General features: G+C 34.0%; 1 protein-coding gene across 3 annotated transcripts in view; it reads right to left on the reverse strand.

Annotated features, from left to right (window-relative positions):
• Positions 1 to 3143: 3143 nt before the first annotated feature.
• LOC111632795 (aryl hydrocarbon receptor protein 1-like) overlaps positions 3144 to 13427 on the reverse strand; it is a 51528-nt gene continuing 41244 nt past the window's right edge. The window contains exons 5-12 of one of the 3 annotated variants that reach the window (XM_023377325.1): positions 11133 to 11268; positions 7192 to 7265; positions 6925 to 7112; positions 6745 to 6851; positions 6529 to 6670; positions 5332 to 6457; positions 4220 to 4262; positions 3144 to 3375 (exon numbers count right to left, since the gene is read on the reverse strand). In XM_023377325.1, coding sequence (XP_023233093.1) covers positions 3299 to 3375; positions 4220 to 4262; positions 5332 to 6457; positions 6529 to 6670; positions 6745 to 6851; positions 6925 to 7112; positions 7192 to 7265; positions 11133 to 11268 — 1893 coding nt within the window. In that variant the 3' untranslated portion in view covers positions 3144 to 3298. Of the gene's footprint in view, positions 3376 to 4219; positions 4263 to 5331; positions 6458 to 6528; positions 6671 to 6744; positions 6852 to 6924; positions 7113 to 7191; positions 7266 to 8449; positions 8645 to 11132; positions 11269 to 13427 lie in introns of those variants that run through there. The other 2 variants (XM_023377323.1, XM_023377324.1) reach the window with 2 other exon arrangements.

Raw genomic sequence — 13427 nt, forward strand, 5'->3', positions numbered from 1 at the left:
TATACAGTTAAAATCACAGCTGTTTTTTATTGTATCAATGCTTCTGTAAAGATTAATTTAAATTTTAATTGCCAAATACAGAGTGTTTTAACAAAATGCCAACACTTAGATGGAGAAGGTGTGCTGCAATGGTAGCAGGGTCATTCTGTTTTGAGAACTCTGCAATCTTGGGTTGTGACTTCTTGCACACAATGCAGAACTACACAGAAGACAACCTACACTACATATCTAACATAAACCAAACTTCTAACACTACCAAGTGTTTTAATGTGTTCAGTGAAATATCCTCTACTTTGAAAACAAGTTCTGAGCCAAGGATAGTCAAATATTTGATTGAACACATTAAAACACTGGTAATGTTAGAAGTGATGGCTACCTGAACTAAGCAGTGACTTGATTTATTTATTTAGCTATATATTTAAGATTTTAAATAGTAAAATTGTTTACAAGTTTGTAAATAATAATTTTATGTAACAATTCAGAATTACAGTTTGATTCTTTATGCTGGAAGATTTAACATCTTAGAACAGAGCCTTTGATTCAAGAAATAGTTCTCTAGTCACCTGCAATATCTTTAGGTTCAAATATGGCTACATCAATAAATATTTATAAAATTTCTTAAAGACTTATTCAGAATTCAGGTTTATTAACTGCTAAAGATTTGAAAGAAACAAATAAAAACAGTGATATAATATTCTAATGATTGGGAAAAATATATGAAAGCAATAACCAAGCTAATAATACAATTTACAGATACAGAAAAGAGAGCTTTAAAGATTAAAGACATAATAGGGGGACTTATTGAATGAATCCCATGCATTAACACATGTTAATGCTTGCAATTCTTTCAAACTGAAAGGTCATTTAATATAGGGAAGATCCATTCACGAGTATTCATTAGCACTTTATGAGAGTGGCTCTATATCGAGGTTTGTATAGCTTAAAGAGCAGAATCGTTATCATCAGTTCTGTAGTCATAAACTCAGCAGTGGGGGGAAAAGGTGTTTTTATTTTTTCTGAAAATCTAAAATTTGTATTAGGAGAAAACAAGTAAGAACCTGTAAAAAATGAAGGCTTTTGTTTGGTTATTTGAAATAAACAATTACTCTTTAATTTTATTCATTTTCTTTGGATTTATTATAGTATACTAAGTAGTTACTATATACTAAAATTCGTATAAGCCAAGATTATATGGCGCATCCCGCTGTCAGTGCTGGATTTTTAATCATCACTGCAAATAGAGGACACTTTTTTCTTTATACTGTAAATTTTTATGTAAGTCGTAGCCTACAATAAAGGGTCGATTTACATTATGTTTGTAGGATTTCTTTGCCCTTTCGAGGGAGCGTGCACTAAACTCCTACAAACACCCGAGGACACTTGTGTGGGAATTTTTTGCGATCGTCTACAATCACTTCCCAGGCAATGGCAATTACTAAGGGATAGAAAATAGAATTTGTGGCCTGAGACATTGTTGGAGTGATAGTTTTTTTTTGTAGGTTGTATGCACATCTGTAGAAATCTGGCCATTATTGGAGGAATGTATTTACAAATCAATACTTAAGGTACTTCTCTGCATTGTTTATACAGTAAGATTTTGCAAACATTTAACATTTTAGATTTAAAATTTTAACAGAAATTTTATATAACCCAATAGATTTTTTTTTCTAAATCAAGATTTAGATGTCCTCCTTTTTTTTGAATTAATTAAATCAATTATTAAATATATATCACATGAAAAAAATGAAAGAAAAAAAAAAACACAAAATTCAAAATGTTTTATTCATTGCACAGGTATACAGTGAAATGTGATAGTACTGGCAGCATTTCTGTGAATAATCCCTGAATCTGTACATGGTGCATGAAAGGAGATCACTCACTACCACTAAAACACAGTGTAAGTGATACAGTACAATAATTTATGAGTATGTCAAAGAACAGTTAAGAACATCTGCTATCAAAAAATAAAATAATGGGTTTGCAACGTATAAAAAGAAACAACCCGATTTTTTTTTATATGTAGTTTTTACAATACATTACATTACAGAAACTTCTGTTTCTACATACAATACATCTTAACGCTACTTTATGAACACAATTTTCACAGAAACAAGTTTTGAAAATTGGAAAAATGTAATACTACAGCAACAAGAATTGTATTTTTAATTTTATTATTTTTTTTGACTAGCCTGACCGACTACCCTGTGCCTCTAATGAGTAGTCCTTAATAAAAAAAAAAAAAAACAAAAAAAATGATATTTACAAGCAGCCCTGTATTTTGAGCTTTGTTTTCTGTTGTTTTTTTATTTTATTTTATTTATTTATTCCAGAGCAACATAGATGGTCCCAGAGATACATGGAAGCAGCACTTAACTGGATCAATCTGCATTTATTTTATTTATTTATTTGTGCGTCACTCTTTGGGATCTTCTACTTCATAACTCACTGGCCGTAGTATCACTTAAACAATTTATTTGTTTACGGATTCCAGCAGCTGAATATCAAAATTCAGGGCCGGCGCTAAACCATACTCAATACAAATGGATCGCCTTAGGCGTGTGTGTGTGTGTGAATACTTTAATACAATTAATCCGGCTCAGTTACATTAAAAACCGGAGTTTTGTAGTTTCTCCACCAAAAATTATCACAAAAATGGAATTTTTTTTTTTTAAAAAAAGGAGTTTTTTTTTTAGTCCGAATTTTAGTTTAAAATACAAATTGCACCGATATAAATAATCAGTTATGATTTAAAAAAAAAACAATAATATGATAACATATTCCGGACTATCTTTGGTTTTTTAGCAGAAACTGTACAAATAAATGATAATTAAATAAGTTATTATTGTGCACAAATTATTAAACACAATTAAGCACATTTAATACATTACTTTTGTATGCAGATAAGTAATAAAAGAGAAATGTTCTTGACTCAAACACCGTCTAAATTTAATGTTTTTTTCTTCTTCATTTTTTTTCTTTTTTTTTACAGGAACTATCACATATAACGCGCCATTTTATTGTTATTTTTTTTTTTTTTTGAGAATCAACACTTTGCTGCTTCTGTTTCTCTGTTGTACAGGAACTGTTTTTTTTTTTAATGTTATTTAGCGAAGTGTCGATTTGTTTGTTGATTGATCTTTGTNTTTGAGAATCAACACTTTGCTGCTTCTGTTTCTCTGTTGTACAGGAACTGTTTTTTTTTTTTTAATGTTATTTAGCGAAGTGTCGATTTGTTTGTTGATTGATCTTTGTACATCGTTCTGGATGTTAATCATGATTCAGTAATGTGTTGGTGACTTCAGAGATGGAGAGTAGTGGGTTTCCTTCCTGTTTCACAGAAGGATGAAGACCATTCTCTATGTTGCCCAAAACCAGCTAGAAAAAGTAAAAAAAATAAATAAATAAAAATTAGTATAAGTCGCTGATACTATTTACAAAATTCTGATACTGTTTTCCAGTTGGAATGCCTCGAAAAAAAAAAATAATAATAAATATATTCATATAAAAATTTGAAATTTTAGACTAAGTTTAAGCACACAAACATGGCGGCTTAACGAAGTACGGAGTGGTTTTGTGTTTATTATAATACATTTTTATATACAGTAATTTAAATTTTGGCGTTATTAACTTGTCTTAATTACAAAAGCTTCACTTACGATGCAACTTAACTAGGGTTTTGTTACGTCGATAAACGTTGCAACGCAAAAAAGCGTGCGTCAACTCAAAGGTATACTCGAGTCGCAAGTAAATTTATGTAAGTGCTCGTGTTTATATTGTTTCTATTTAGCCTACATTAAAAAATACAATTTAAAAAAAAAACATTCAAAAGTATTTTTTAAATCGGAATTAAGAAAATAAATCTTAAATACAGTAGAATGTATATTTCGCAACGCAACGCAGTTTGTTGCGTAGACGAGCAGATAGTAGCTTTCCCATGCTTTAATTTTTAATGCAAAAAATTCTTACAAAAAATAAAATAATCATAATCAAAAATCTTTCATAAAATGAATAAACAAGACAAAAATTTAAAAACAAAAGAAAGAAAGCATTCGTACTGGAAAATAGTTTCAGAGAAACAAGTGAAAACAAAAAGCACCTCACACCATGCAGGTTAGTTGTTAAGGAGCAATGAAGGCTGTGACGCCACGGAGTTAGTAAGTTAATGAAATAATTCTTAAGGGAAATTACTGACGACATGAAATAAGGGATGAGGACTTACGTAGAGGGGATCTCCAGGCTCCCGGCGTCTCAACCTGCCAGCCCTGAAACAAGTCACCATTACCATGGCTATAATTTCAATTAATGCAACCCCTAGTTTTGGTAAATAAATTTATTAATAAAATTTAAACATTATCACACTTAATCCCGCACATTTTTCAACCTCGTATCGCTCTTTTTAAAAAAAAAATAAAATTAATTAATTAACCAATAGAGAAGAAATACAGGTAACACGTTAGAATATTTAAATTTTTAAATTTAACCAATAAAGATCCTAAAATTTTAAATTCGTAATTTACTTTCTATTATTGGTTCGATTTAAATATCAATAAACCAATCAGAGTAATCGCTCCGACGTTAATATTTTAAACGCTCCAATTAGACTGTAGAATTTAAATTACGTCATATATATTGTTTATAAGTGGCCAATCAGTGCATGATTACGTAAACGAATTTAAATTTAAAATGGCTTCCATCTTTTTTAACTTATAAATTATCAATATATAAGAAATTGCGTTTTATTTTTGATCGTAAATCGCTAATCAGGAAGCGACATGATCGCTTTCAGCTGTCATTTTTCGCTCGATATAAATCTCACGTGATTTTTTTTTCTTGCATATCAATCGCTTGAGGCCGATATCTTCATGTTTTGGATGTAAATTTTCTGTTAAAAACCGATCGAAAACCATTTTTTGAATATCGATTGCCGATGGCAAACCGATTATAAAACATTTGCCTACATTTACATATAATTAGACTAAATATATAAAGTTGCCAAACGTTAAAAATATTTTGAAAAGAGTCGTTGTGTACTGAATATCGATTTATTATTATTATTATTCTTTTTGGCATTATTCCTTATCGAATTAAATAATCAAAATGGCGAATTTTCGCAATATTTTCGAAGCGGGAATAACTGTGACATGAATATTCTTAAACAATTCTATAAAAAATATATATATATATAAATTTAAATGTATTTACTGTTATAGAAATGATTAAAAATTAATCAATAATTGCAATTAATCGTTACTTATTAAATTAGAATATTTGAAAATTTAAAATTCTGTATTCATATTTCATTGGTTGAATGTTTAAATTGTTGAAACTTACCTCATGTGTGACGTCATGACTGTAAGCGGCACTGCCGTAACTGACAGGTGGCGCCACCTTCCCGCTTGCGGGACTCGTACTGTTGTGGGGTGAAGACGACTTGGGGGCACTGACATTCCCGTTCCATTTACAAGCCGACGACGTCACTAAGTCCGTCCCCTTGATAGAGGAATCGTTATAACGAGGTAACTTACCATCGAAAATGGCCGAAGAAGAAGACATGTGCCCCGAAGACGATCTCGATAGCGAATTACCCCACATTAGAACACTTTGTCGAGTATCGTTACTGAAAGCGGAAACTATCGACGCCTGTCCGTCATTTTTATTATCCCTGGCATCCCTGAGGTGTGGAGGTAAAGGGTTCGTACTCTTGGGTTTGATGACGTTGATGCAATCAGTGGGTGGTAATGAGAAATTCAAGTTGTGGCATCCCAAATCGGAGAGCTTGGGTTCACGATCTAAGGTGGGTATTAACGGTTGAATCCCTGCACTGGTTGCAGTCATTAAACACCCACGCAACGTGGCACTGGGATCTGATGTAGAGACATACGCTTCACAACACGAAGATTTAGTTCCCATCTGTTGCACCAAACGACTGGAATCACCGTTAAATTTAGCAGTTTCTAATTGGCAGGGATACAGTTTATCGTCTTTAGAAAGTTGACCACCGTCTGCATAAGGAAAGCAAGTCCTGGTTGTCATATCTAAGAAACCATTGCTGGAGTATTGTGTAGTATGATAGTCGGAATAATATCCACCAAGATGGCGATAATGGATGAAGTTCTCCGGCGATAAGAACCGAGTATTGTCGATGGCTGTGAACAAATTTTGTGGCATCGCCGTGGCATATGTAGACAATCCGTTTACTCCTTCCGTTGGATAGGGATACACATTGTTATACGGAGTATCCTCGATATAGGATTCTCCAGGGACCTTCCTTTTCCTGCAAGTGGTTAGAAGATCTCGGATTTGAGATTTGTATCTACGATTGCGTTGGCAACGTAATACGAAGTCACTATCGGAAAGTAGAGCATTCCTATCTGTCATTACACCTAGTCCTCCATCCAGATACGTGACTTTGAAGTCCATTGTCCTTTTACCTAAAAGATCGCGACCTTCTTCTTCCCTAAAAATTTGAATAACATAATTACTTAGTGTACTATCAGATATTAGCATGAATTTATTAAAAATGCTTACATTAAAGGCCTATGGGTACAGAGGATGAAGTCTGGTTTACTGTTTTTATATACCAAACGCGCACTACTCTGTAACCATTGCCATTTTTGTTCTTTCGTCACAAGTCGATAGGCTATCAGTCCAGAAGCTCCTGTCTTTAGTACTGTATATATATATATATAACAATTTTAAAATGTGACAATTACATTTCAAGCAGTAACTAAAAACTACACTCACATTCCTGATGGGCACTTGCCACGTAAGCTAGATCATCATAATGGACAAAATCGTATCCACCCTTATTAGCCAGCTCTCCGTCTGAATAACCAAGTAATTGTTTGCCTCTAAAATGAAGAAATTTAATTAATTTTAACCATTTTACATCGAAAATATATTGAAAACCGCATCGAGTCTTACCTCTGATCCATAGAAACTAGCGATAAATCTAATTTATGTTTGCTTTTGAACATGGAATCTTTCTGTGGCATTTCAAGAAGAGATGGCGGCCCAAACGGTGTACAAACTGCGAATAAGGCTAGGGGTGGTTCCTCCGTTTTGTGATTCTGTCCGTGGAGTATTTTTATACGTCCTCGTATGTCGAGTCGCTGAATATACAAGTATTGTACTATTAAAATTCCTAAAGTAAGAACTCTTAACGTAATTATAGTAAAGGATAATACATACCAGAAAACCGGAGGTATTATCTAGCAAACATCTGAACCTCACTGTAAAATTTCTCTCCAAATATTGGATATTTTCTGTAAGAAGAAACATATAATTCATTAGAAAGAATGGCAACCGTAGAAGGAATAGCGACTATGCATGTCAGCAGAGGAAAAAAAAAATTAATTATACCTTCATAGTAGTGTAAAAAAAAAGAGGGCACATCGATAATTTTGCGTAGAAAAGAATGTAGTTTTTTTCAATAAAATCTTATTACCGAATCATTGCCGTTAGTAATGAATGAAGCAGAGGGGGAAGGAAAAATACTACTAGATCCACTTCGTGTATCTCAGTCGGTGGCATCATTTAATTCTTCCTCACAATAACCAGCAATTACCCGATATATTTGTGTGTGTATTCAAGAAATGTATATAAAAAAAGAGCCCATACTCGGCACGAATACAATACTAAGACACGCAAACGATGAAGGGGGATAGTATCAATTTTCGGAAGAGGGCCCCTTCCGAGGATAACGAGGTGACCTCTTTCACCTTTACCTCTTATCATGGTTCATCTAACATTTTACTGCCATGTTTCGGCCTGTGGCCAATTTATTCTGATTTATTATTAATATTCGTCTTTGTAATAATAATCAGTTTACAGATCTTAACACGTTACAAAAAAAAAAATATATATATATATATATATAGGCCTATATATATCGAAATTACTAATTTACATTCATGTACGGACGAAATTTCAATTGTTTTTGTTATATTTTTATTATAATTAATAGATAATAAATAGGTGTGAACACTAGTTAAACGCGGGTGTTTGGATAAGATTTTTTTAGGGGGAAAACCTCTGATTTCTACTGATGATGGGTTATCAGTAGAAAGGGGGAAAAAAAGTGTTATTTATGAGTAAGCATCGCTGACGGTAGCGTGAGACACGATATCCAGGTATAAATCATTTCGGTAGATCTATGAATTGAAACAAAGCAAATATCCGAAAGTGGATCGATCGCTGGAAAATGTAGTGTAGAACCAACACCTCTGACAATTGTTACAGAACACGCCACGCTAAAGCATCTATCTGCTTATTATTGAACTGTGCCTCGTTTAAGGAAACATCAATGGCAATCTATTGACTGCAAATCTCGTGTGTACACCGAGAAGCCATTCTTCAACTACAATAGAAGTAAACCCATCGCCATGCCCGATTAACCAGGCACTAGAAGCTAGCAGATAAACGAATTAGGGAGTTGATCGCAACTTACCTGTCATTAAGATCTCCTGAAGAGAAACATTAGTTCGATCTGTTGGAAGATGAGAATTCCACATTAAATATCTCTGTAATTCTTCTCTATCTTCCGAATGGACTAATTCGTAAACGCTTTGATGGCAGATGTCAGACTGAAAGAGAAAGAAATTGGGTAATATCACCGCCATTTTAAACTTGTATAAATTAACAATCGATAGACGAAATATAGTGTTTTTATAATCTTAAATCTTAATTAATATATTAAAGAAGATATCGCTTTAATAAATTAATAATTTGAAATATTGACATAAGCGATTGGGCTCATACAACAGCCCAACGAATTAATCCTTCTCGAGTTGTGATCCACTGGCAGATGGACAAAAATCAACAAAACTGTGGGCGATGGAAGACCAAGACATTCTGACGTCAAAAGAAAGAAAAAAGAAGATAGTATGAGTACAAAGAAAAGATGGATGTTTCATAGAGAAGGTACCCCTAGGGGTTATAGCGCTTCAAGTTTGTCTCGACTATCCATCTTTGTCTCGAAAGTTTTCTTTCTAAGCGATGCCGATAAAGATGTTCCCCCCTTATCCAGGGATATCTAGTCTGGATAATTAATGTTTGTTTACGTGTAGCATCACATCTGTAGAGATTACCCTCGCCTTGATTGTCACGTCATTAATATCTGGAGCGCGAAAGTACAAGTAGAAGAGGAAGACGAACAAAAAAGAAAAAAAAAAAAATGGAAGAAGGCCATCTGTTTACTTCTCCGGGCTACCGGCGAGGTCGCTAGTATCGAGTAATCATTGGAAAAGAATGACGAAGAAATTTTTACAGGGGGGGCAAAGCGAAGTTTTGTAGGAAAATTAAAGATATCGATTTGGATGTTTTGGCGAGAAAGCAATGATTAGTGGTTGTGATAGGAACGTAACGGCCGAGTGGATATTGGAAAACGGATAATTGCCTGGTGGGTGGATAGCTACTCTCATTAGGATGGTAATGGGCGTTCGGAATTCGTTCGGAGATTTCCAATCTCGCTCTTAATGAACAGTTTTGAGAATTTCAGCATGTTTTTATTTTAGAAATAAAAATGGTAACGTTAACTTGAACAAACGAAAATAATTGAAGGTTTAATGATCGAAATGTGCACCTTGCTTGCCAAGTTCGGGGNGCTTACAAAATAACCTCCAAACAACGGCCTTTTTTCAGAAGCATTCCTTTTTTAGGGCTTACAAAATAACCTCCAAACGACGGCCTTTTTTCAGAAGTATTTCTTTATGAATGCTTACAAAATAATCTCCAAACAACGACCACCTCTGAACAACGGCCATATTTTATGCTCTCGTCAGTGGCCATCATTCGAAAGTTTAACGGTATTATTAGCAAAGTATCCAATATAAATTATATTTGTTTTATCTGTTGAATTTATGAAGTGTTTAAGAAAAATTTGACAGAAATTCTAAAAAAAAAATCACTTCTAGATTTTTTGAAATTAAAGATAACAAATCACAACCGATTTTAACGTATGGGCCTATTCGATTGGTTGAGATTACTACACATTTTGACGTCAATTTGACGTAACCATTTCAATCTTACAATAAAAAACGCCGAAGAATGACGTCAAATTTACGTAAAAATAAACACTATTCCAATCAATCGAACAGAAGTGATGTGTAATAAGATTTCGAGCATTAAAACAAGATTGTAAACATACATTTCTGCGGAAGAATAGATTAACACATCGCAAAACACAGCGGTTTAAATAATAAAAGTAAACGAAAACTTGCCTAATACAAATTGCGAAATTATATTACCAGACATATTCTATCATGGCTTCCACCAAGAAATATACTCAATTAATGACTTCACAGAGAGCTAATGAAGAATGTACATGTAAATTTCGTAATGGATCTACCGTCCAAAATTGCATTCAATCTTGCTAAGGCTTTAACTTTAATTAACTTAGAGTGCTATCAATTTAATGTTTCTAAATGTCCTTGTTTGTTTATCCGCTCTGATTTTATTGTATTTACCCGAGATAACGTACTCTAATACAAGAATGAATGAAACGAAAGATAATTTTAAATTACGTGACGTCACAACAGATTTGTTTTAATTAGTTTTTAATTTTGAATAAATAACATTAAATTAATGTGTAATAAATTATATTTTATTAAATAATTTCAATTAATTTGAATTAATAAANTAATTAATAGATAATAAATAGGTGTGAACACTAGTTAAACGCGGGTGTTTGGATAAGATTTTTTTAGGGGGAAAACCTCTGATTTCTACTGATGATGGGTTATCAGTAGAAAGGGGGAAAAAAAGTGTTATTTATGAGTAAGCATCGCTGACGGTAGCGTGAGACACGATATCCAGGTATAAATCATTTCGGTAGATCTATGAATTGAAACAAAGCAAATATCCGAAAGTGGATCGATCGCTGGAAAATGTAGTGTAGAACCAACACCTCTGACAATTGTTACAGAACACGCCACGCTAAAGCATCTATCTGCTTATTATTGAACTGTGCCTCGTTTAAGGAAACATCAATGGCAATCTATTGACTGCAAATCTCGTGTGTACACCGAGAAGCCATTCTTCAACTACAATAGAAGTAAACCCATCGCCATGCCCGATTAACCAGGCACTAGAAGCTAGCAGATAAACGAATTAGGGAGTTGATCGCAACTTACCTGTCATTAAGATCTCCTGAAGAGAAACATTAGTTCGATCTGTTGGAAGATGAGAATTCCACATTAAATATCTCTGTAATTCTTCTCTATCTTCCGAATGGACTAATTCGTAAACGCTTTGATGGCAGATGTCAGACTGAAAGAGAAAGAAATTGGGTAATATCACCGCCATTTTAAACTTGTATAAATTAACAATCGATAGACGAAATATAGTGTTTTTATAATCTTAAATCTTAATTAATATATTAAAGAAGATATCGCTTTAATAAATTAATAATTTGAAATATTGACATAAGCGATTGGGCTCATACAACAGCCCAACGAATTAATCCTTCTCGAGTTGTGATCCACTGGCAGATGGACAAAAATCAACAAAACTGTGGGCGATGGAAGACCAAGACATTCTGACGTCAAAAGAAAGAAAAAAGAAGATAGTATGAGTACAAAGAAAAGATGGATGTTTCATAGAGAAGGTACCCCTAGGGGTTATAGCGCTTCAAGTTTGTCTCGACTATCCATCTTTGTCTCGAAAGTTTTCTTTCTAAGCGATGCCGATAAAGATGTTCCCCCCTTATCCAGGGATATCTAGTCTGGATAATTAATGTTTGTTTACGTGTAGCATCACATCTGTAGAGATTACCCTCGCCTTGATTGTCACGTCATTAATATCTGGAGCGCGAAAGTACAAGTAGAAGAGGAAGACGAACAAAAAAGAAAAAAAAAAAAAATGGAAGAAGGCCATCTGTTTACTTCTCCGGGCTACCGGCGAGGTCGCTAGTATCGAGTAATCATTGGAAAAGAATGACGAAGAAATTTTTACAGGGGGGGCAAAGCGAAGTTTTGTAGGAAAATTAAAGATATCGATTTGGATGTTTTGGCGAGAAAGCAATGATTAGTGGTTGTGATAGGAACGTAACGGCCGAGTGGATATTGGAAAACGGATAATTGCCTGGTGGGTGGATAGCTACTCTCATTAGGATGGTAATGGGCGTTCGGAATTCGTTCGGAGATTTCCAATCTCGCTCTTAATGAACAGTTTTGAGAATTTCAGCATGTTTTTATTTTAGAAATAAAAATGGTAACGTTAACTTGAACAAACGAAAATAATTGAAGGTTTAATGATCGAAATGTGCACCTTGCTTGCCAAGTTCGGGGAATCCTTATTCGTTATAATAGCTCGAAAAATATAGTTGCACGCTACTTCATAGATTGGGGGTGCTTTGATCAGACCATAAGAATGCTACATTATCGAGTTTCGGAATGGCGGATATTAACAGAAGTACACCATTATAATTTATACAAGGGGGAGTGAAATTACTAAAATATTCATAAGTTAAGCTTCTTACACGGCATAATTTATAGGAATTTTACAAGGAGGGGGGAATGTTCTAAAGTTCTCTCTAAAGTATAGACTTTTGTATTCCAATTCTAACGGTATTAGAACTGTGTTTAATTTGATCATTATAAACATAGTTAATGCTATGTAAATAAGATTCTATTCGCCTCTCCTTTAGGTCACACTATTACGGCATAAAGAAAACCGAGATGCAACCTGTTTAGAGAGAGCCGAACCTGTTAAATTTTAAAATTACAGTGTCACAACCTATCACATCATAAAGAATGACACAAATTAGCACGGAACATATAGAAGTTTCCATTTTAATTCCGACTGCGAGACACCTCGTAACATAATTTTCGCGGTTTCCTACAAGAGGAAAAAAAAAAAAAAAAGACCAGGAAGTAGTCGGCCATCATTTAAAGTGAGAAGCGACCTCTGGTCAATCATAAGAGGTTGGATGGGAGGTGTTTGCGGCTCCCTTTGTATAGGCAAGGCGACGTATAGACTGCCGACCTGCACTGTATAATTAGGTGTGGCGGTTGTGACCCGCCGACCATCAATAAAGCAGCCCCCATGACAGATAAGCGTCCTTTAATGGAATTTAGTCGCTCTTCTAATCAAGCGAAGTAATTAGAACTTCTCGCTTTTGAAGACGGTAGAAGCAAAGGAAAATGAAAAAAAAAAAGAAAGAACCGCTAATAAAAATATTAACAAACTATACATCATACAGTAAACTCCTCCCTCTTACGATTTTTCCCATGGTTCCATGCAAGATTTGCGTGCAAAGCGGGATTGTTTTCCTTTCATAATCAACACCTCGTACGACAGTTTTGTAAACAACGGGTGCTCGAACTCGTTACCCTACGCGCGCATTCCAGTCCAAGCAACAATCGACTGTATTTTGATTTAATCTAATCTATTCATTCTTAAAAATAAAATATATATATAAAAAAAAG

Source organism: Centruroides sculpturatus, unplaced genomic scaffold, assembly GCF_000671375.1.
Source record: "Centruroides sculpturatus isolate CEXI.00-Female unplaced genomic scaffold, Cexi_2.0 scaffold840, whole genome shotgun sequence".
Taxonomy (NCBI): domain Eukaryota; kingdom Metazoa; phylum Arthropoda; class Arachnida; order Scorpiones; family Buthidae; genus Centruroides; species Centruroides sculpturatus.